We start from the raw sequence: 24,672 nt of genomic DNA on the forward strand, positions 1-24,672 counted from the left end.
TGGAGGACAGTGATGGAAGTTGGTGAGGATTCTTGGTCCTCTTTAGCAGTATTTCAAGTATAACCTTGTGTAGCCACCAAATTCCTTTTGCCTCTTGGAAAGAGACTTGAGTAATGGTCATGTTGACTTTAACACTTTTTCTATGTCTGTTCACTGGGTTGTGTGCTATTCTACAATTGAAGGTTTTGCTTGTGAACATATGAATTATATACTCCACCAAAAAGTTCTGTTTTGCTCCTTGTATATACCATAAAAACTGTGTGCTTTTAATGAATATTGCTGTATTTTTTCCCTGGGTAAAACTGTTGTAATTGATGACTTAATTTTCAGAAGTCAGTTCCTTCCATTTAAGTTTTTATCTTCTTAAAACTTACTTTAGATTTGGTTTTCATTCTCACTTTAGTGTTTACCTGAGTTTTGCTCTTCGCATAACCACACACATATTATAAAGGGCCTTCGTGTGGAAGCTTTTTACTTAAGTCCAATGAAATAGAAAACTCTGCACATTTAAAAATATACATTTAAAATTGTTTTTTATTGTTTTATTGGGCAGTACAAAATACAGTCAAGGCAGATTCCTACAGACTTGTAAATTCATCTCAGCAGTCCCTTATGCTTAAAGTTTGCTCAACCCCATTTATATTCACTACTACCATTCACTTTTTACCACTAATATCTTCCCTGCTGTCTAATCACTAATATCTTCCCTCCTGTCTAATCACTAAGTTAAGGGAAAAATAGTCATTTACTTACAGAAATATAATGGGTATTAATAACAAAATTCCATTTCCCAATTAAAAGCTATGTCAAAGAAAAAAAACAGTAGAGGCGTTATTTAAAACTTCTAAATGGCCTTGTGAGTATAGTCTTAGTTTAGCTTCCTTATTTTTTTGTATGCCCAACCTGAAATGACATCACATCACAGTATGTTGCTTTTTCAGTATGAAGTTAATGGGCTTTCCTGCTGTTTAACTGCTTTGAGATTTTAAAAATGCATTCAGCTACATAGTATTCAAAGCATGGAGCTGGGCGCCACAAAGATTTGGGCCTGGCATCACCCAGAAGCTCAAGGAAGGGAGCGGATGAGCACTTTCTCCATTATACATAGTACTTGATTGTTCATGGAATACAAATTTAAATATAAATGAACTATATATAAATGCCATAATAAAAAGTATACGAAAGTGCTTTGGAAGTACAGATAAGAAAAGTGACACTTCTAGCCTGAGAATCAGGGAAGAATGGTCCTTCGAGGACTTGGAAGAAAAAATGGACAGAATTAAGGCAAAGACGTGAGGACTAGCTTTTCAGTCTGAGGCAGAGTGGAGATCGAGCACAGCAAGAGGTTTGGTTGGTGCCTATATCACAAACAAGGTTTAACAGGAAGTTGGATTAGCAATTGAGCCTTGAATGCCAGGCTAAAGATTTATGATTTATTATAGAAGCAGTGGAGTTAGTGGAGACGTTTTAGTGATGTATCCTAGCTGATATCTAAGGAAGATTAATCTGGCAGGACTTGTGAATACTTAGAAGGTAGAGGTGGGCTGAGTGTAGTGGCTCATGCCTGTAGTCCCAGCACTTTGGGAGGCTGAGCTAGGAAGATCACTTGAGACCAGGAGTTCAAGACCAGCCTGGGCAAGTGAGACTCCATCTCTGCAAAAAATAAAGAATAAAATTAGTTGGGTATGGTGGTGCATGCCTGTAGTCTTAGCTACTTGGGAGGCTGACACATTAGGATTGCTTGAGCCCAGGAGTTGGAGGCTGAAGTGAGCTATGATCAGGCCACTGCGCTTCAGCCAGATGACGAAGCGAGACCCCGTCTCTATTAAAGAAAAGAAAAAAGAAGGCAAAGGTGAAACTAAATAAAGAATCCTGGTGAGGGACCCTACAAAGATAGGATCAGTTGATGAGGCAGCCACCAGCATGAGAGTCAAAAGAGACCAAAGAATAAGAAATGATGTCAAATGTCAAGGATGGCAATACCACTCACAGAAACAGGGAAGATGGCGATTTAAAGAGCTTGAAGTAGCAATAAGGCAAATGGAAATGTCATTTTCCATAAAGAGTTGTGATATCTTTTCTCCTGCATTAACGTTTTTTAAATACTGATAAAGTATTTTTAAAAATTACTAATGCTGACTGGCTCAGTGGCTCACACCTGTAATCCTAGCACTTTGGGAGGCCGAGGCAGGCGGATCACTTGAGGTCAGGAGTTCAAGACCAGCCTAGCCAACATGGTGAAACCCCATCTCTACTAAAAATACAAAAATTAACTGGGCGTGGTGGTGTAATCCCAGCTACTTGGGAGGCTGACCTGGGAGGCGGAGGTTGCAGTGAGCCAAGATCGCGCCACTGCATGCCTGTCTGGGTGATAAAGTGAGACTCAGTCTCAAAAAAAAAAAAAAAAACTAATGCTTTTGTAATGTTTGACCTTTGAAGCATATTTCTTAGGAGCTCAGAAATGGAGCTCCTTGCACTATGCATGTGTTGTCCGTGAAAACAGACATTCTCTCTGTGATGGCTGTCCTTGTTCTCTAAGATGATTTCACTATTTATTTTGTAAGGTAAGCAGTAGAGTGATTTCTGATTTTTGACATGAGAAAATAAAGAAATGGGTCTAAGCAACTATTAAGGCTGCCCAGGCACAAAGCTATGAGATATATAAAATATAAGCCATCAGTGTTGTTGTAGTAGTAGTTAGCATGGTGAATAATAAGTATAATATTGCTTGGAGCAAAGCAAATGGTAAAAATCACAAGGATGAGGAGACTCGCCTTAACATACCACAACCATCTATGATCATATGCACTAAGTGTCCGGATGATGGCGGTGTAGCAGTAGATGATAAGCACAAATGGAATTAAGAATCCAAAGAATGCCAAGGAGATGAAGTAGTAGAGTTGGAAGGGAGACGAGGACTCGCATGTGTCGTGAACATCATGGCAGGTGGTGATGTCTGGCTGAACAAGATAATATTCCTGCTTCAGGATGAAAAATGGCAGCATATATAAGAAAACTGTTGCCCACACCAGTCCACATGTTACCAAGGCATAGGTGTGCTTGGGCAGGCCCCGGTAGGTGAAAGGATGGACGATGGCCAGGTAGCGATTGATGCTGATGCAGGCAAGGAGCAGAATGGAGCAGTACATGTTGCCATAGAAGATGACTGTGGTAGCCCGGCACAGGACCTCTCCAAATACCCAGTTGTTCCCATTGAGATGGTAAGCTATCTTAAAGGGCAATGTAACACAAAAAAGAAAATCTGCAATGGCCAGGTTGGTGTAGAATACGGTCGTACAGATGGATCTGGTCCTGAAGAAAAGCATCCACAGGGTTACAGCGTTGGCCGGGACACCAACTACAAACACCAGGAGGTAGATGGCAGGTATCAGTTTGGTACTTAAGGAGCTGGTCAGGTACCCCATGGTAGCATTTTTCACATGGAGATGTGAAGCACTTTCTTCAGGGCACTTAATTTTTACAGTAATGGTGGCTCCTGTCCAGCCTTCTAAGGCAGAAAAGGGGAACTCTTCAAAAGAATCTGGGGGAGCTCCACGAAAGGTCTTAATATGTAAAGTTGGCTTTGCCAAGTTGTTTGTATCATTTTCCATGCCTGTAATTGAAAGAAAGTATTAACATAAATTTATAGTTCAAGAAAAAAGAAAACAATGTGTTTAATTATTTATAAATAATTTCTGTGATTGTAGAATTTAAGATCACTTTTATTTTAAAAGTTATTATAGATTAGTCACTCAACAAGCATATATTTAATACATATTATATGCCCCAGAACAACATTATCTCATGCAGAAACAAAAACTAAATGATCAGTCCTTGTGTGTGAGGTGTTTATAATACTATTGGAAGAAACAAAAAAGCCCATCAGAACATTATAGGCATGTTGACTATAAACTATATAGGCATTCCGACAATACTTAATAGATTCAGATGTTTGAGCAAAATGTCAAGGAAAAGATGAACTTGAGCAAAAATTAGCAAGGTTCATAAAAAGATGGAATTTAATGAGTAAGATTCTGCTGGTGATGAATGGGCAGAAGCATAATGTGGGCTATCATGGGATCTGGGAATGCCAAATAAGTTGATTTAGCAAATTTCTATTGTATACTTATGTGTCAGTGGTGTAAAGTTTTAAATAAACTCCATTTCTATCTGTAAGTAATGCTACTAGTGTAGAAGATGCATAAAAATGCATTGTCTTATGCTAATAAGGTGCAGCTGAGAAAGGAAATTTAAAGAGTGAGTGACAGCTAAATTCCTGAAGGGCCTCTAAACTGTCCTAAGAAATCATATGTCTATTCACAGATGCTGGGATTGCACACATAATTTTGAACAGAGGAATAACCATTGTGTTAGGCAGAATAATAGCACCCCCTAAGATTCTACCTGCTAATTCCTGGAACCTACAAGTGTGTTTGTTCTTTTACCTAGCAAAAGGAATTTTGCAGATCTAACTTAGTTAAGGATCTTAAAATGAGATTTTCCTGGATTGTCTGGGTGGGTCATATATAATTGTAAGAGTCCATTTAAGGGGAAGGTAAGAGGGTCAAAGTCAGAGATTTGAAGACACTATGCTGCTGGCTTTGAAGATGGAAGAAAGGGTCGTAAGCCAAGGAGTGCAGGCAGCTTCTAGAAGCTGAATAAAGCGAGATAGCTGAGTCTCTCCTAGAGCCTCCAGAATGAACCCAACTCCACCAACGGCCTTGATTTTAAGACCTCTGATCTCCAGAAATATAATCTGTTGTCTTAAGCCACTCAATTTGTAGTAATTTGATATAGCAGCAATAGGAAACTAATATAGCCATTATTGTGACTTGTTTTTAAGATGTCTTAGGTAATAGTTTAGAGAATAGATTGAAAAGGTAAGAAATTAGAGGCAAGGGGACCTGATTTGGAGGCTACTGTTATCATTCATAGCTCAGTGAGTTACTGAGCTAGAACAGTGGTCATGGAAAGGCAGAGGCGAATACATGAGACTCTGATGGCGGCTCAAAGGGACTTGGCATCTGATTGGCTTTGGGGTACAGTGAGGGAGAGGCAGGAAGCAATAATGACTCATGTTTCTACTCTAGATGACTTAGAGGGAGAGAATGCCATTAACTGAGTTGGAGGAAGAGACAAGGGGGCAGGATGGGGGAGAAGCTACAATCTGTTTTTAGTCTGACTGAGGATGAGTTGCTGGTGGAATATTAGTGTGTAAAACATCCAGCAACTGGTTAGAAGACTAGATGTGGGTCCAAAATTCCAGGAGCCCAAATTAGAGGCATGGTTTATTGTAGTCTGCATGGAGGCTCTCGTTTAATTTAGTGGAAGTGGTTGAGATGGCCTACGGAGAGTTATGAGAAGAAAGAATCCAAAGGTGGACTTTAGGGGTAATGACAGATTTTAAGGGAAGAGGAAACAAAGGAGGAAAAATCAGAAGATGAAATCGGTGTGAGGACCTAAGAAGTTGGAAATGAATTCTTTAAAAGATAGAAACACATCAACTATATGCTATCAATATTTGGTGTTACTTGGCATGTTGATGTTAATAGTCCTAATTCCTGCAATTTCAAAAACAAAATCTTAAAGCTCAAACCTGAACATTTATTATTATATAACTTTTTGTAACCCTTTCACATGTATAGAAAATAGATTCTCTCAGATTTCTAATGTTACCTTTAAGATAGACTTCTATGCCAAATATAAACCTCATTCTTATGGATTTAAAATGCCAGTACTGGGCCATTGCATCTTGTCCCATGGCCTCAAAATTCCTCCATATTGAATGCTTGAAGTTAGTGTTTAGTAACCTGTGTCTCATACAGAGCCAGTTTCTCTTCCTGCTTTAATCTCTAGCAGTTAGCTCCTGGGTGAAATGGAAACCTTCCAAGTAAACCTGAGATTGCACAAACTGAATTCATGGAGTAAAATAGAGGAGGTGCGGCCTGATAACTTAGGGTATGGAGGTGATCAGGTATCATTTAAGAAAAGGTAGATTAGGCCGGGCGCGGTGGCTCAAGCCTGTAATCCCAGCACTTTGGGAGGCCGAGACGGGCGGATCACGAGGTCAGGAGATCAAGACCATCTTGGCTAACACGGTGAAACCCCGTCTCTACTAAAAAATACAAAAAACTAGCCGGGCGTGGTGGCGGGCGCCTGTAGTCCCAGCTGCTCGGGAGGCTGAGGCAGGAGAATGGCGTGAACCCGGGAGGCGGAGCTTGCAGCGAGCTGAGATCGTGCCATTGCACTCCAGCCTGGGCGACAAAGCGAGACTCTGTCTCAAAAAAAAAAAAAAGAAAGAAAGAAAAGGTAGATTAAAGAAAAGGAAAGAAAAATGTGGGAGGCAGCATTCTTCTGTGCCTGTATTTAGAGGTGATCTTTGAAGGTGTGTGTGACACACAAACCCTTCTGCTCACTTTTGCATTTTGGAAAAATTCTTGCATCTGACATCACCCAAAGAGAAGTGCCTTTAAAGATAGGCACAAAGGCCGGGCGCGGTGGCTCAAGCCTGTAATCCCAGCACTTTGGGAGGCCAAGGCGGGCGGATCACGAGGTCAGGAGATCGAGATCATCCTGGCTAACACGGTGAAACCCCCGTCTCTACTTAAAAAAAATACAAAAAACTAGCCGGGCGCAGTGGCGGGCGCCTGTAGTCCCAGCTACTCGGGAGGCTGAGGCAGGAGAATGGCGTAAACCCGGGAGGCGGAGCTTGCAGTGAGCTGAGACTGCGCCACTGCACTCCAGCCCGGGCAAAAGAGCGAGACTCCGTCTCAAAAAAAAAAAAAAGGAAAAAAAAAAAAGATAGGCACAAAGTTAGAGAATGGTGGCTGAAGATCATGCTGTACAAGTTATTAGCCTGATTTTAAAAAGCTGTTAAAACCAAGTGTCTGTCCGTTTACAGAAAATTTCTGGGATTTAGCAAGACATCATGCCTCCAGACATGCCAAACAGTGCCTGTGTTTTGTGGAAAAGTTGATTTGATTCCATTTTCCAAGAGAATGCCAGATCTGGTTCCACTTAAATAAGTCTTTTATTCCTCAGAGCCTGGTTTTCCTTATGAATTGTATTCATTGTTAAATTTTTTTAATGTATTTTAATTCTTCATAGAGGCTTCCATTGGGCATAATGTTTCCAAAATGTTTTTCTGTCTAGGAAAAGGCCTTGAAGAACTAATCCAAAGGGAATGAACTCTGGCCTCTCGGGGGTGTCCAAAGGAGAGAATACGGTCATGGATTCATTCACAGTTTCTGTTTCTAGTTGAGCCAGTAAAGCCCCTTCCTCATCTATGTTTTCCGTTTATCACTAGAGACAGAAACTAAAAACCATGGCTTCAGGCTGCTAAAAGCCTAAAGCAAAACAAAACCACAACAAAATAAGGCAGGTTGGACGAGCTTGCTTCTTTCTTCCTTCACATTTCTCCCCCACCCCTATGGAAGAAAGCAAATTCACTGCCTCTTTGTTTCCTTCAGAGGCCCCCCATTTTCACCTCCATCAAACCCTACTAGTGTCTTGAAGGAACCACCCCCAAAAACCTTGTTTCTTTTGCAATTCTGCTTCTTAACATATTGGCCCATCTACTCCCAGAAAGAGCGTGCACTTACTGTATTCATAAATCCCACATGTGCTTACTGCTAATCACCACAGATTCTCTTAGAGCTCTCTGCAACAACTCAGGGATTCCAACTGTGAATATAAGCAATGTTCCTTTAGAAAGCATTATTTTCTGTTTTTGTTTCCCTTGCTATGTCCAGTCTTTGCCTCTCCCACTCCTAACAATGTTGACTGGAGTGTGTGACCTAATAAAAAGTGACAGGTACACACCTATCCCAAATTTGTTATTTTTGGAAAAAGCAGGAGGCTTCAGGCTAGCATTGTGATGGGTAAAGTGGAAAGTACATTCGAAGTTGGATAATAGTATTTGGGAGACCTTATTTCTAAAATTAAAACATCATATATGAGGGTAGGGAGAACTCCCCACTGAAAGTCAAAAAAAGTCATTCATTTTGGAAATACTGACTTATTAGCATTGCCAGCTATTGAAAGCAGATGACTTCTTTCTGGCAATATTCTTGTTTCTCCCATTTATGTCTCATCAAGAGGTATAAACACAGGATATATTTTTTAATCCCTTGAAAAAGTGCCATCTTTGCTTAACCAGAAGAGAAAATTCTTACAAACACAAAACATCTTTCAAAATTGCTCCCTGACTTAATTGTAGACATCTAAAATCTTGAATATGCCACACATTTTTAAACATCAGGAGGGAACACTTAGTCTTTGACCAGGTTTGAATAGAGTGAATGAGCTATAGATGTTCATTTCCATGTTTCTACCTTTTAATAATAAGATCAAACTGCCTTTGGGGTTTGCAGTTTGTGTGAGATGCAAAGAAAGCTAGGTTCAGTTGACTCTTAATTTGTAACAGGAACGCACATCCCCATCCAACCCCCTGAGAAAATTGCTTACCGCTCTGACAAAAAGTGGGCAACAGAAGCAGGAGGCCAGCAGCTGCAAAGATGAGGGCTTTCATTTTGATGACCTGAGTCTCGTCTCTTGAACGTTATGAAACGTATACAATCATGGAGCACAATTTCACCTCAGTTCCATGTGTCAGCAGCAAATGGAAGCCTTGGTCTGTCTGTAGAAGTTTGCTCTCCTGTGCCGAGCAGGCAGGAAACTTGCACTGGTCCGCCGTAGGGAAAGGATGTAACCCACTCGATGCTTCAGTAAACATGACTCAGGCCAAGCCTCTGAGTGTGTTACGTTATCTCTGGAGAAAGGCATTTAACTCTTATCCACCCCCAACAATCTATTCTGAATAGGTGCTGTAATTCTCCCCTAGTATATTTGCATTTAAAGAATGGCAGAAATTACCGCAGGCCTTTACAGAACTAAGCCAAAAACAGATGTTGAGCAGCAGTAAGTTTTGAATCTGTCCCATCTTTCATTTCTTATCCATTTTAAAAATGCAGTTCCAGAGTGTAATTTCTACTTAATAAATTATCCTTTCTTTTATCTTCCCAGCTATTTCAAATCTTAATTCTTAAACACCTTATATAATTATAAATTAATCATGGAAAACAAACATTTTTTAAGAAATTCAAACTGAGTGGTCAATTACTTTGAAAATTTTCCATCAATATCATATTGATTTGAATTTGTCATCAGTGCCTGGCCAGAACCTGGCTTTTGAGTGGTGGTGGTTTTTCTTTGCTGGGTGAGGATGGGGTTTGTTCGGGCTTTTTTTTTTTTTTTTTTTTTTGCCTTATCTTGATGTGTTTTAAGCCATTCAATAACCCTTAGCGTCAGATAACTGGAGGAACCTCCCAAACAACACTGTTCAATTAAACTAAAATCATAGCACATCATTAAAATAAAAACTCCCTTTATTCCATGAGTGCTGATGAATAAGTCTACAATAAGATATTTTTAATAAGGGTAAAATATACATAACATAAAATTTACTATCTTAACCAGTATTAAGCATATGGTTCAGTAATGTTAAATACATTCACACTGTTGTACAACATATAAGCTTTTATGAATTGTTATATTCTGTAGAGTATGACTTAAATACAGTTAAAAAAATACATTATAACAGATTTTTCTGTAGTAAATAAAACTTAAACTTGAAGACTTACCACCCCACTGCCTGCTCCTTACAAAATGCAGCAAGAATCAGAAAATACAAATTTCACATGAGACTTAAAGGCCAGGGATAAGCTAGGAAGAAATTGATCTGCGGAAACCTTTCACATCTTGATTAAATTACATTAGACCAAGATTTTTACAAAGGTCAGTGTTTAATACTTCAACTACATAATATATGGTTATACAAACTGAGATTGAATGCTATTATATTGCAGAAATAAAAAACATAAAATATTGACAAAGGTTTTTTCTGTTTAATTAGAACTTTTCTGGGAGTTATCTACAATCAGGAATTTATGACGATTTGCACATGGCCTAGTTTCTGGTCATTTAATTCATTTTTAACTCTTCCGTTGAACCTGGCTGTTTAACTGAAGTGGAGGTGTGGCCGTCCCATAAATATACTATTATTTTCAGTCTTCTGGTGAACAACTGAAAAAGCAGACTTGGCCGGTCGCAGTGGCTCACGCCTGTAATCCCAGCACTTTGGGAGGCTGAGGTGGGGGGGATCACTTGAGGTCAGGAGTTCGAGACTGGCCTGACCAACATGGTGAAACCCCATCTCTACTAAAAATATAAAAATTAGCCAAGTGTGGTGGCAGGTGCCTGTAATCCCAGCTACTTGGGAGGCTGAGGCAGGAGAATAGCTTGACCCTGAGAGGCGGGGGTTGCAGTGAGTCAGCCTGGGTGACAGAGCAACACTCCATCTCAAAAATAAAATAAAATCAATAAATTAAGAAAAAGCAGACTTTACATTGATAAGATTCAGCTTTTACTCTTGGTTTTACATTTAACTCTAGCCACCTTTAGTTCAATGTTTCATAATTTAAACTGCTGACTTAAATTCATCTGATTTGTAATTTCTCTCTTCAGTTTGGCTCATAAGACTAATACTTTAAGCTTTGAAGTAAGATTGTTACTGACTTCTCATCTGGGTAAAAATCTGTGTGGTGCATCTTCTACAGTGATAAGTTATGAAGGCAGGTAAATACCCTTCAAAAGAACTGAGACACATAAATGAACTCGTAGAGCTTAGTTTTTAGGCTATACCTGGGGAGTGTTGGGTTCTCTGAGATATTGGAAACAGAGAAAAATTAGCTCCTGCTTCCTTGTCTCTTTTTTCCTCCTCTTGTCTTCCCCTTTCCACCCAGCTTCCTGTTTGAGCCTCCCCCATCCATTCTTAAAAGAAATGAAAAATCTTGCTGATGCTTACATTGTAGTCTGCCACGTAGCTAGAGGTGATTGTGGAAGCAGGCACCAAGACTTCTCCAGAGGTCTCCTTTAGCCCAGATGTTGCAGGATGAAATAACAGATACTTTATCTCATTTTCAGAGCCTTTTCCACATGTATTATCTCACGTTAGTCTTTGAGGAAAATAGTGTTAGAAGCCTGCCAGAGGAACCAGTGACTATTTCCTCTCCTTGCTGCCCCCATCCATCTTAAGTTTTAAATGACAGAGTCAGTGCCGGATCCATTACCTTTCATTCATCACAGTCTTGACTTAGGATTTAGAACATGACACTTACTCCTACACATAGGTAAAATGTTCCCATTTGTTAAATGTCACATGTTTCCTGAAAATATCTCTGCTGATAATTATTTACTTGCCATCTCAGACAAGATTTTATAAAACACAATTGCTACCTAGAAGTTCCACTTAATATCTGTCAGGGCTGACTTTTGTAGCAGGACCATCAGGATCAACCCAAAGTTAAATATGAATATTTACCTTAATAGGAAAAATGCAATACATTTTCATTGCTACTGTTGCTCCCTTTCTGAAGCTATCTTTAACTACTTAATCTTTGCTCCCCCTGCAGCTCAACACCTTTACCATAGGTTAACCCTTTCTCACCTATGTCTGGATCATGTGTCTGCAGCATATATTGCCCTGATCACATTGTATTATAATTCTTTTTCCTTTTATTTTTACTTTTTTTTTTTTTTTTTTTTTGTGAGACAAAGTCTCACTCTGTCACCCAGGCTGGAGTTCAGTGACCTGACCTTGGCTTACTGCAACCTCCACCTCCCAGGTTCAAGCAGTCCTCCCACCTTCCTCCCAAGTAGCTGGGACTACAGGCATGCACCACCACACCTGGCTAATTTTTGTATTTTTAGTAGAGATGGGGTTTCGCCATGTTGGCCAGGCTGGCCTCGAACTCCTGACCTCAAGTGATCCACCCCCGCTCAGCCTCCCAAAGTGCTGGGATTACAGGTGTAAGCCACCACACCCAGCTGTATGTCTTGACACATCTATCTCTTACACTACATTGTGAGCTCCTTGAGGATAATCACCATGTTGTTTGTTTTTAATTTTTGTCTCTGTGTCTGATAAATATGGACGATCCCTGTGTTTCTCTCAAATTAAAAATATCCCATGGTACCCTAGGGCCCCTTGACACTTAGTTTGGGAACCACAGTAATTGATTGAGGGAGAGAGTGTTTGACTAGGGTAGCCCAGGAAGGCTTTTTGGAGTAGGTAGCATCTGAGTTGAGACCTGAATGGTAAGAAAAAGCCAACAGCCACGCTGTGAGGGTAGATAGAGTATTGTGGTATGAAAGAGACTCATGTGAAGGTCTAGAACAGGAAGGGAGAAGTAGAGGGGTGTGAGGTGCAGCCAGAGAGGCAGTAGGCAGGGCCATGCTGTTGGAGCCCCACTGTCCCTGAGAAGGCACCTTGTGTTTCCTTCTAACTGCTGGGGGAAGCCTTTGGGGAAGGTTTAAGCAGAGGAGTGGTGCACTGAGCTATCCATTTTGAAGGGATCCTCTAGGCTCTCTATAAAGGGCCACTGTGGTGAGGGCAAGCTTAGATGCAGCAGAAGCTACTAGGGGACTAGTGCGGCTGTCTAGTTGGGAGATGATGAAGGGTTGGACTAAAGAGTGGTGGGGAAGAAGGGGGAAGTGGTCGGGTTTGGGGTCTGCTTCATCAGGAGTGTATACAGTACATGGCAGAGCTGGGTAGTTGCTGATTAAGAATTTGTGGGAATTATGATTAAATGGCTCCTCAAAAGCAGTTATTAATTCTGTTTCCTCATCATTCACTGTTCTTTCTTTTTATTCTGTGACATTGTTCCCAGGACTCTGAGAGTGTTTCCAAAGTGCTCTGGCTGGATGAGATACAGCAAGCCGTCGATGAGGCCAATGTGGACGAGGACAGAGCAAAACAATGTAAGCCCTCACCTCCTTTGCTCTTGAAACTTGTCTTTTTGGATTTGGTTATGTGCCTGAAGTCATGCGATTTTTAATTTCTGGAAGATTTGGATTCTTACCAAGTTTTAGTTCTTGGACACATAATTATACCAAAATTAGTTGGTTGCCCTGTTGTCAGTGATTTGACTCTATCTCCAACAAAATTTAACAATGTTGCTGAACAAAATCCAGAAGGTAAAAAATAGTTTTTAAGCTCTCAAATTGTATAATTGAATCAAATCCTTTTTTTCTCTTGATTTTTAGAGAACTAGATCATTTCTACTTAATAGATGCCTTTTTCTCCTTTCCATGGCCTTTATCGTTACCAGGGTTTTCCATAGAAACAGAACCAATAGGAGACCTATGGAGTTGGCTAGCTGATCATGGTGCAACTAGAAGTGAAATAGACTGGCAGTCTACTCAGTTCTTACTTAATCTGTACAACTGGATGAGTTTTGACTCAAGCAAATAGAAGTCTACCTTGAATCATAAAAAGAGTCATGGACCCTCAATCAATTCCCAGAATGGGGCCAGTTTACAAATCCAGAACCCCTCAAATGAAGGGAAGGCCAGGCCCCTTGAAGAACTCAGCTACACTACCAAAAATGTATACTGTTAGTCTTTCTTCCACCCCTCCCCCAAAGGGACCTATGGCCTTTTACCAGGGTGATTGTACTTAGGAGAAAGGACATAATCAGACTTTTGGGGATTAGTGGACACTTGCTCTGAACTGACACTAATTCCAAGAGGCCCAAAACATAACTGTGGTCCACCAGTCAATGTAGGGGTTTATGGAGGTCAGGTGATCAATAGAATATTAGCTCAGATCCATCTCACAGTGGGTCCCTAAACCCCTTCTGTGGTTACTTCCCCAGTTCTGGAGTGCATAATTGGAATAGGTATAATCAGCAACTGGCAGGATCCCCACATTGGTTCACATGATAAAATTGTTTAACCCTCTATTTTTAAGGAAGAATAATATGAAAATTCACATGATAGTCTGAAATAGCTTCTAAATTGCTATACTCACATTCTCCATATATAAATTAAGATTCCTAAAAGTATATTTCATTAACCTGCCAACTCATGGCATAATTAGAATCTATTCTGTTGTATCAGGTCTGAGAAGGTTTTTAAGATGACTTTGTCTTACTCCACAGATGGGCTTTTCAACCTCGGAAGCATCTGTGAGAAACATCTGGGCTTTATTTCCTTAGCTTAGAAAAATGTGTGTATTTCTCTAACCTGAACTTTTATTCCCTAAGGAACTTTGAAGTCTTTCCTTTCTAGCACGCCTTAAGAAAAAAAATAATAAAGTGGAGGTGTGTATATAAGAAATTTCAACTTAAATATAAAACTGAAGGAAACCATATTCTGAAGAGACACTTTTGAGAAATTCAATTGTAATTTAGACATTCAGATAGCCTAAAATGGTTATGATTTGTCTCTTAGAAATCAAACCAATTTAGAAGGTTTTTAAAATTTTCTTATATTCATTGTTCTTACATTTGGCCTGCAAATGTTAAGTTGATTCTGTTTTTCACATTGAGACTCATGGTACTATTGACTATAAAAGTAAGAGGTTTTCTCAAATGTATGATTTTGTACTCTGTACTTGCACATCTAAAATCCTATCTTTTCCCTCTGTCCTGTCCCTTAGAGGAGCTGATATACTTTCTTTTACTATATATAACAGCAAAAAAGATTTTCCAAAGTTAATACTATCTATGAGAGTTTTCTGACTTTCAACAAGAATTTAACCTTTTAGAAACATTATTCATTATTTGCATGAAGACTTGAAATAGATTCTGGTCACACACTATAAGCATCAAACACACTCTCAGATAATATGATAAAAGAAAATGTGTTGGCCCAAATATGTTACCATCAGCAAAATTTAAAAGGGCAGGGTAACTCAAGTCCCTTTCATTTTGGCCCAGTGTTCACATTCACTGGAGTATCTTGCTTGCTGAAAGTAGATTTGCCTCTACTTTTGATTCCTTAGAGCAGTCTTTCTCTACCTTTTTCTCATTATGGCACCCTAAAGAATCTTTTTAGACAGTTTTTTCTCTAATCACTCCTTACCATGAAATTTTAGTGCCACAGATATATTGTATACCTGTTTATGTGCCATATGTAGACCTGTACTTTATATATAAAGAGATTTTTTTCACTCTCCCCCTGCAGAAACCAATTTTTGCCCCTTTAGGGGTTATATCACCTCCACTGTGAATGTGTGCCTTAAGAGAGCCTGCTGGTATATGGCTTAAGATGTAAAGCAAACATTTTTTGGATCTCTTAGGAGATTTATGGGAGGTTTCTTAATTTGTTCCTTGGCAGAAACATACCTGACTTTCTGGGGTGAAAGTCATCTATCTGATATCTGGTATCTGTAGCTATCTGGAACTTAGCTATAACTCACAGATTAAGGAAAAAAGCAATCAAAATAGATATCTCAAAGTAAGCACATTGAAGTTAATCTACTTTTTTCACTGAGGACCCCTCAGATAGACACTTTGCACTTGTTGATTCTTTTCTTAGGCAAAACTCTATTATCTTTGGTAGTTTCTTTTCCTGTTTGATTGTGACTCAGAGCACATCAGAAGCCACAAGTCACAAGGCAGTAAAGTGCTTAAGCTGCCATAGGCAGGCACATCAATGTCAGTAAAAAGTGACAGCTGACAGTGAAGGAAGAAGGAAAAACTAAGAGGTATAGGAGTTATTAAGGCTATTTTGTGCAGGAGCCAGTAAACCCAAACACCTCCATAGTCCTTGAAAATAACACCGGATTATAGCACAGCACAATTTTAATGACAAGAAGGACTCTTCTGGCAGCTCTCAGCAGACATTAAGCACCTACTTTATACCAGAGACTTTGGGTAAAATAAGGAGCAATAGCGACTGTCCTGTTAGGATTTTCTCTAAGGCATGTTTTAGAGTTTCATCAAAAATGATTCTATTAAGATGAGAGTTGGTCCATAAAGGAATTAGCTTTAGTTATCTGGAAATTGACCTGTGAACCAGCACATCAATACTCAATGATAATATATGCAAGAAATGTGTGCCTTTTGTAATATCTTTTAAGGAAAATTGCATTTTATTGGGTTAGATGACACTGTCACATGTAATTTATGTGATAATTTTTGTCATTTTCTTATTCCTTTGGCTATTCTCAGACCACAAACTTCTCAATTTCCAGTACTCTATTTTCTCTATCCTACAAAGCTTTCCAGAAGAAGAGGAAAGGGCAATGTCTACCTATTTCCTGTTAAACTCTATTGGCATAAGAACATACTGCCATACCTTTTGTTCAATAACCACTGGAATTTGCCTGAGAAGTTCTCCTTTCATCTCTGTGTGCCCCTCCAGATTTGCATGACTTTGACTCCAGGTTGTTGAAAGTCAATCTCTGTTTTCCTTTTGCCTTTAACCCTCATAGTACTATGCACCTGTGAACATAATTTGATGAGAACAGATTGTAATTTAATATTTGTAGAGTTTGATGTACATGTAAGAAAAAAAGAAAAAGTATCCATGTCTCCCTTCTCTTTTCATCAAGATGTTTTCCATGTAGTAAGTATTTTAACTTGGCTTCTTTTCATTTTCTGGTTCTACTTTTCTAACTCAGTGCATTTACTGGTTGTGAAAACGCTAGTCCTACTGATTGGACATTCTTACCTGAAATTAAAGTGGGAAATAATTCACTAAGTTAACTTCCCTTAGGCAACCAAGAGTTTAATATGGTTTTGTTAATGAGGAGGGGTAGAAATTCGCAATGGGATAAAATGCTAGTTAGGTCTAAAATGGTTCCAGAATTAAGTTTTAGGACTCCGTCACACATATCCACCAGCTCTGCCTTTCCAGAACTCTTGTTTAGGTTGTTTATGACAATCTTGCTAAATATATTAGCACTATACAAGAGAATACCAGGATTTCCATCACTTAAAAAGCATTTTGCTTATCCTAAAGTAAACAAATGTCTTTGTAAAACTAGTTCTCAAATACATGTTAATGGCCTAGGTTAGAGCTACATATCTACTGTTGGTGTGTATTCACCCCATTTCATAGATTACTACAGCAAGCAAAACCTAGTGCCTTGATACCACGTATGAGTAACCAGGGAAGACTGTTGTTTTTAATAAACCATACTCCCATGGTATCTAATTCTTCTTATGGACTAAACTGGTCGGTGAATTTGTGATTGTCTTGGGCATATGTGGTGAATATTCTCAAAGGGTAAAAATGTTTGATACTAATGCATTCCTAAAACGTCGAATTATATATTTGCATGCCTTGAAGTAAGTAGAAGATAACCATTAACAAGAAACTTCTTTTTTCAATTACCCAGGGGTTACTCTGGTGGTTGATGTTAATCAGTGTTTGGAAGGAAAAAAATCAAGTGATATTTTGTCTGTATTGAAGTCTTCCACTTCTAATGCAAATGACATAATCCCGGAGTGTGCTGACAAATACTATGATGCCCTTGTGAAGGCAAAAGAGCTCAAATCTGAAAGAGGTAAGTTGGTTTGTTACTTTAGCGCAAGCTATTTTAAATATCATTTCTGTGGTATTATATTTTCTTAATTTTAAGACAAGTGTTGCTTTCAAATTAATATTTCTGTAATTTTTTGTCATCTATGGCTAAGGAAATTAGGAAGAGTTTTAAATGTTTCTTTTTAGTTTTGGAAAGCTATGATGAGCTCAGTGGCAATATATGGATGGCATTAAGAAAATGTCATATTTGAGGAATCTGTGCCTTATACAAGTTATGCTTATTGATTCATTTATTCATATGGGTAGACCAGTGATATAAATAGATGTTTATACTAATATTTTCTCTCAATCCTTTGTGATTGTACAATATTAAATAGGGGTAAAGAGTAATTTTGAATATATGAAATAAAGTACAATGAGCCAGTCTGCAAGGGATCAGTGGGCAAAGCTAGGCAACTAGTTATGCCTACTCAATCCAACGGCAGAACCTACATTGTTAGCTCTGGAAATAATCTTTGAGACTATACAGTTTGATTCTCATTTTTCAGATTTGGAAATTCACATTGGTAAGATTTCAGACAGAGGAAAAGAATGGTAGACCCAAGGACAATTAATTTTTAATCTAGAATTCCTTTAGTAGATTTTATTAAGCACCTACTATTTCCTAGTGTCAAGCATCAAGGTGGCTCTCAACTTCTAGGCTAGTGTTTATTTGTACCACATTGTAGGTCATCTACAGGATAGTATTCATCTTTAAGAAACTAGTGTGACAGCGTATGGCCTTAGAAGTAGAGCTTAAGGAAAAAAAAAACTTTTTTAGTCCAACTTGATGTTTGTCTAGTAGTACCCTATGTACTTGCTTTCAAGTTTCATATATTTCCAACTTGGAGATTCCACCTTAAAATTCAGTAAATTTTCTATTAATGAAATGACCACTCTCTTACTTGGCATCTGGTCACCCTTGAGTCCCTCTCTGTTCCATTCAGATCTCTTCATCAGGAATTACTATAATGTCCCCTGTCTCATCCTTCATTGGGAAAGAATTGCATAATTGTATTAATGAGCTATCCTAATTTCAAATTCATCCTGGAAAAACTTAGTTTATCTTCTGTCTCCTAAACTTGCCTATTTCATTTTCCACGTGTCATATTTGGGTGACTATGGTCAAATCCCTTTGTATCCAATTCAGAAACCTAGGAAGCGCTTCAGGTTCATTCTTCTGGGAAGAAAAAAAGGCAGCAAGACTTTTGTCAACTGAGATCGTATTGAATCTATAGATAACTTTGAGAAGTCTTGCCATCTTAACAATATTCTGATCCATGTACATGGGATGTCTTTCCTTTTAATCAAGTTTAAAACTCTTTCAACAATTTTTTGTAGTTTTCAGCATACAAGGCTTGCATTTGTTTCATTAAATTTATTCCTAAGTATTTTATCATTTTTATTCTATTGTAAATATTGTTTTTTAATTATATTTTGGGATTGTTTATTGCTAGTTTATAGATACACAATTGACTTTTTATTGAGAAATAATTTATATGCCATAAAATTGTCCTTTTAAGGTATGTAATTAAGAGGTTTTTAGCATATTCACAAGGTTGTACATCCAACACCTCTAGTTAATTCCAGAACATTTTCATTACACCAAAACAAAACCCAGTACCTATTAGCAGTCAATCCCCATCACCCACTCCCCAGCCCCAGGCAACTACTAATCTACTTTCTGCCTTTGGCCTGTTTTGGACATTTCATGTAAACAGAATTATACAATACATAGCCTTTTGTGTCTGGCTTCTTTTACCTAGCATAACATTTTCAGAGTTCATTCATGTAGTATTTGTCAGTTTGTCCTTTTTAGGGGCTAATATTCCATTGTATGAGTATGCCACATTTTGTTTACCCAGTCATCAACTGATGGAACCTGTATTCTGTGCCACCCTCTCCCCCCAACTTTTGGCTATTCTGAATGAGACTGCTATGAACATTCATGTCCGGGTTTCTTCGTGGGCATATCTTTTCATACAACTGATTTTTGTATATTGATCTTGTATCCTGCAGCCTTGCTGAACTCATTCTAATCATTTTTAGTACATTTCTTGTGCTGCCATCTGCCTTAATAAAGTTTCGCTGAAATCCAGCCACACATTAATTTATATATGATCTATGACTGCTTCCCTGATGCAGTGGTAGTGCTGAGTGGTTGTTTCAGAGACCCACAGCCTGCAAAGCTGAAAATATTTGCCTTTTTTTTCCCCAAGATGAAGTCTCGCTCTGTCACCCAGGCTGGAGTACAGCAGGGCAATCTTGGCTCACTGCAACCTCCACCTCCTAGGTTCAAGCAATTCTCCTGTCTCAGCCTCCCAAGTATCTGGGATTACAGTTACATGCCAACATGCCTGGCTCATTTTTGTATTTTTTAGTAGAGACGGGGTTTCACCATGTTGACCAGGTTGGTCTCGAACTCCCGACCTCAGGTGATCCACCTGCCTCGGCCTCCCAAAGTGCTGGAATTACAGGCATGAGCCACCGCACCCAGCCCCTACTTTCTGACTCTACAGAAAAAGTTTGCCGACTCCTGTTCTAGAAAGAAGAGCATCCCAAGCAATTAAAGACTGATTTTCACCTCCCAATAGAGCTATGAGCATTGTTTTCAGGCATGCACAGGATGATTTATTCTTATCTCTTTCACCTCTGGTTCTAGGATGGCTATCTTTTCCCAAACTAAAACATCCACCATTCAGTGGATGGATTACTCAGCCTTATAACTCAGTTTAACGCTTCTATATGTTCGCGTATGATTTTGTCTGGAAGGCATCTAAAAAGTATGCCTCCTTGTGGAGTGTTCGTCACCTCTTAACTAACTGTTATCAGTCTTTTTTCTAAGTAACAACCCAACTATATTTCTTAGAAAAACTATTTGGAACCCATGCTGGAAAGTAGCTCTCCTCAGCCTCTTATCTAACTACATTCAAACTAGATGTGAAAAAGATAGGAATTCTTCCTGCCTATTACCTACTGACATCCTAACCCAAGTAAAGCCTTCTAATGCCATTCAGATCTCTTCATCAGGAATTACTGTAATGTCCCCTATCTCATCCTTCATTATGAAAGAATTACATAACTGTATTAATTAGCTATCCTAATTTCATATTCATCATGGAAAAAACTTAGTTTATCTTCTCTCTCCTAAACTTGCCTGCTTCTTTTCCCATGTGTCATATTTGGGTGAGAGCTAAAAACAACAGAAAAATATAAGAAGTTCTAACTTAGACTAAACTAAGTCAACTGCTATCAAGTGAGCTTTAGACTCATTGCCTTTCCAGATAAATCAAAGTTCAAGTGATTGGCTTTTAACCAACTAAGAAATTTTTTACTTCTCAGTTTAAGTGATGGGAGAAACATTTTCACCAGCTTTGCTTGCTTTCTTCCCTTCCCAATGAGTTGCCTTAAGAAGGGTGATTATTCTTCTGAAAACATTTATGAATCTGACAACTATTGATAATTGAAAATATCATAATTGCCTGGTCGTGGTGGTTCATGCCTATAATCCCAGCACTTTGGGCAGCTGAGGCGAGTGGATTGCTTGACCCCAGGAGTTTGAGAACAGCCTGGACAACATGGCAAAACCCATCTCTACAAAAAATACAAAAAATTAGCCAGTTGTGCATGATCCTGTGGTCCCAGCTACTCTGGAGGCTCATCTGAGCCTGGGGAAGTTAAGGCTGCAGTGAGCCTTGGTCACACCACTGTTCTCCAGCCTGGGTAACAGAGTGAGACCCTGTCTCAAAAGCAAGAAAGAAAGGAAGGAAGGGAGGGGAGGGGAGGGTAGGAAGAGGGAAGGGAAGGAAGAAAGAATAATAATTACTTGTAAACATCCTAACTTGACTGTACAATGTATTTTGTAGTAGACCCATATTTCTAAACAGATGAACCAGCTGTCTGACTGCCCATTGAAAAGAGATACATCTCTCTTCCTGGGCATTGACAAACAGAAAGAACAGGTGAGGGGCATTTAAAGTCAAATGAAGCATTAACACATATTAAAGACCTTAAAGTTGCCCCTGCTTAGTTATTTCAATGCATTTCAATATTTTGTGAAGAAATTCACTTGAACTTTGATTTACCTGAAAAGGTAATGAGTCTCATGCTCACTTGGTGCAGTTGACTTAACTTAGTCTAAGTTAGAACTTTTTATCTTTTTCTGTTGTTTTTTGCTCTCAGGTCTGGGACCAGAATTGTAACCATTCAACAAAATAAACAGATTTCTAAATATGAAGTTTAGCCCATGGATTCATGAGAAGGAGATATTCTTGACCAATCGAAGTCATAACTACCATAGGTTTTTCTATCACCCCTCCCCCAAAATTAAGTTTCAAAAAAAATTTTTTTTCTCATTTTGTGTGGTTGTGTAGCACAAAATAAGTCAGAGGAACCAGGAATTTTCTTTTTCCCTACATTAGTTGACCTTTATGTTGTGCTTATGCCATTTTGTACTTTGAGTAACGTTGTCTCCAAAGGTTCTGCTTTGGTTGAATGCCAGTCATTGGCCCTCCTTAAATAAGGGCCACAGTCCTTGTGGGTATCTCCTTGTTGGAGAAATTGCAGGTAAACTTTGTAAGCAAAGAGGATCTTGCCGATTGGTCTCCTTTGTCTACATGTGTTGTTGTTTGCATCTACCTGGGACTTACAATTATTGTTTGCTTTTCCTTCTCTTTGACTGTTTTTGGCCAAACATGTTTTCATCATCCTAATGAAAGATTTAAGTTTCAGAGCTAGCCTTAGACATTTATGTCTCTTCCTTTTCCTTGGGTTAGCAGGCATCTGCCATTAAATACATCGAATTTATTCCATGTTAGTGGGTCATTTCTGATGCCTTTGACTGTCTGAAGGTTTGGTGAAAAACATATTCAATTATTTTACATATTAAAGAAACTACGCTAATGTTTAAGGGTTCACTGTGTCTCTATAGAATTTAACAAACTTTTTTCTTTAGTGTCTAGTGAAGGTTCATGGCTCAAACTCAACCTGAATGAAAAATATGACTACTGTTACAACATTGATTCAAAAGAGGGCTCCTGGGTCATACCTGAATCATGCTTGTATAAAGAATCATGGCTCACAGGAAAAGAAATCGAGGTAGGAGGTTGGTGTTTGATGGATAACTGTACTGTATAAAGTTAAATTTGACTGGTTGTCTATTTCTGAATCATGGAAGTGATGAGAGGAACTAATTGATTTATCTGAAGGCTGGATATGTAATGAAGTCTTCATGAACTGCAGTTGAATGTGGCTGCATTGTTACTAATGTACAGAGTTTTTTCCATATTGGCTTAACAAAACCAAATAGAGCAGGGGGAAGAAATATTTCACTATTTATTTGGGATGGTAGATTATCCTAAGAAATCAATCTTAAGATTTTTCTTGACTTAATTAAGCTCAATTAATGATAATTCCTGGGTTGTCAATATTTAAAAGGTATTTCTTTCCCACCCATCTCAGCCTGCAACTTAACATTGTACCTTTCAAACCAATATGTCATTTTTTTCTACAAAGTGCTAGAGAGGGCATCTCTGCCACACATGGCCCCAGCCATCTCCAGGACAGCTTCAGAAGCAAAGAACAGAGTTGGGCAAAGAGCAGGATGGGTAAACATTAAACGTTTGCTGCTTCTGAGATGGTCATCTTAGCATGTTTTCATTGCTTAACATTTCTAGAGCTCTGGATGTACCCATGTCCAAATGTAAGTGCTAACATCACAATTGAGTGTATCTTATACTTGGCTTTCTATTAACTGACATAAAAATTAGCCATGTGTCCATATATTGCACTAACCGAGAGTTATACATGATACATTGAATTGGAATTTCTATTTAACTACTAAAGATCCCTTTTAACTAATCCTTGACCCACATTTGAAAGCTTTCTTCCAACAGATTTTACTTATTGAAAGTAATTTATCCCTTCTCTCATCTCTTTTTAACCAAACTATATAGATAGTACCTGTTTGAGCTTCTTGTTAAGAGTAAAGAAATAGTGCATTAGTGAACATAGCGTCGTTATTGACTATTAGGACATTTGTTAGTTTTTGTTTGTTTCTCTTTTTGGGGGTACATTTGTTATTTTAAATACAGAAAGAAGAAACTCATTTAGAAAAGTCTGTATTAGGCGAAGCCCCATCTTTACTAAAAATACAAAAATTAGCTGGGCATGGTGGCGAGCACCTGTAATCCCAGCTACTTGGGAGGCTGAGTCAGGAGAATTGCCTGAAACCAGGAGGCGGAGGTTGCAGTGAGCCAAGATCGCACCACTGCACTCCAGCCTGGGCAGTAAGAACTATACTCTGTCTCCAGGAGAAAAAAAAAAAAAAAAAAAAACAGAAAAGTCTGCTTTAGAATCTCAGGTTCAGATGCTTTTTCTCATTGTAAACAAGACTAGCTGGAGTCTCAGGGGTCCTCCTGATTTCCCCATGTGCCTTGTCCATTGTAGTCCTAATTCCCTCCCAAATATTCAGCAATTTTTATATATACAGGAGCCCAGGGCTGAAGTATTTACAAAAAAAGATAACAAGAGCAAAGCTAGGAGAAAAAGTATAGCCAAAAGAGCTCTTTTCAGTTTCAGTTCTAGATCACTGAATTTCATTCATTTTTTAGTTGCCCCTCCCTACATAGAGGAACGAGAGAAGCACTTTGACAATAGATTATTTGTATAATCATGGCTTTGTTAGAGCTGAATATTTTCTCGCAACATGGGAATAGGGGGACTAAATGCTTGGTGAAGATTTCCTGAAACAAAAGACTTAGCTATAAACAGGTAGTGAAGTAGATCTTGCCGAATGGCCTTCTCTGTGAGGTTCTTCTTTGCTTTGTCTGAGGTTGGTGGGCAGCCATGAAGAAACAAGAGGAGGTAAAGTCAGAGGAATGTGAAATTGGAGTCAACCCTTGTAGCAAGATGTCTGAAACAAGTTATGGCCAAAAGTAACCTTTCCAACTGGTGTCCCTGCAAATACCCAAAGAATGTGTGGAATTGAGAATGAGGTCTCCTGAAACCATAAACATAGCCAAGTACCCCTCATTTATATAGAGTTTCACTTTCCAATATACTTTCACATCACTTTGATCCCTAAATTATCCTCTAAGTAGAGATAGAGCAAATATTCTCATCTTCTGTTTTTCTAAGTGAGGAAATTGGGGCACAGAGTAGGTGAAGCAGCTTGTACTAATTCTGCAATTTGGGTAGATTTTGTCAATTAACAGATTTATTTCCAGTGCTTCCAACTTCTAGTCTAGTATCTTTTCCACTTTTTCATTGTTTTTGACACAGTCACCAGTATCTCTGAGT

The 24,672-nt window shown here is 38.7% G+C and overlaps 2 protein-coding genes across 5 annotated transcripts in view; one reads left to right on the forward strand and one right to left on the reverse strand.

The window, feature by feature from the left end:
* Nucleotides 1-24,672, forward strand: part of IQGAP2 (IQ motif containing GTPase activating protein 2) — a 310,898-nt gene that overhangs the window by 216,365 nt on the left and 69,861 nt on the right. For all 3 annotated transcript variants that reach the window (XM_005557201.4, XM_045393897.2, XM_045393896.3), the window contains 3 exons: nt 12,729-12,819; nt 17,189-17,356; nt 22,328-22,470. In XM_005557201.4, the coding sequence (XP_005557258.3) occupies nt 12,729-12,819; nt 17,189-17,356; nt 22,328-22,470 (402 nt within the window). The remainder of the gene's footprint in view (nt 1-12,728; nt 12,820-17,188; nt 17,357-22,327; nt 22,471-24,672) is intronic.
* Nucleotides 519-8,739, reverse strand: F2RL2 (coagulation factor II thrombin receptor like 2). 2 transcript variants are annotated; one of them, XM_015451623.4, is made up of 3 exons: nt 8,467-8,739; nt 7,602-7,683; nt 519-3,613 (listed from the first exon to the last, which is right to left on the reverse strand). In XM_015451623.4, the coding sequence occupies exon 3, from the start codon at nt 3,609-3,611 to the stop codon at nt 2,553-2,555; it is 1,059 nt and encodes a 352-aa protein (XP_015307109.3). In that variant the 5' UTR covers nt 3,612-3,613; nt 7,602-7,683; nt 8,467-8,739; the 3' UTR covers nt 519-2,552. The 2 variants fall into 2 exon arrangements, with proteins under 2 accessions (XP_015307109.3, XP_005557257.3); XM_005557200.5 differs by lacking the exon at nt 7,602-7,683.

This window comes from Macaca fascicularis, chromosome 6, assembly GCF_037993035.2.
Source record: "Macaca fascicularis isolate 582-1 chromosome 6, T2T-MFA8v1.1".
NCBI classification, from domain to species: Eukaryota; Metazoa; Chordata; class Mammalia; order Primates; family Cercopithecidae; genus Macaca; species Macaca fascicularis.

Bases quoted from the DNA above. Each gene is read 5' to 3' on its own strand.
- F2RL2 (XM_005557200.5), bottom strand. From the start codon at position 8,530: ATGAAAGCCCTCATCTTTGCAGCTGCTGGCCTCCTGCTTCTGTTGCCC. The intron at 3,614-8,466 runs GTAAGCAATTTT...TTTCAATTACAG, and splicing joins GCCCACTTTTTGTCAGAGCG to GCATGGAAAATGATACAAAC.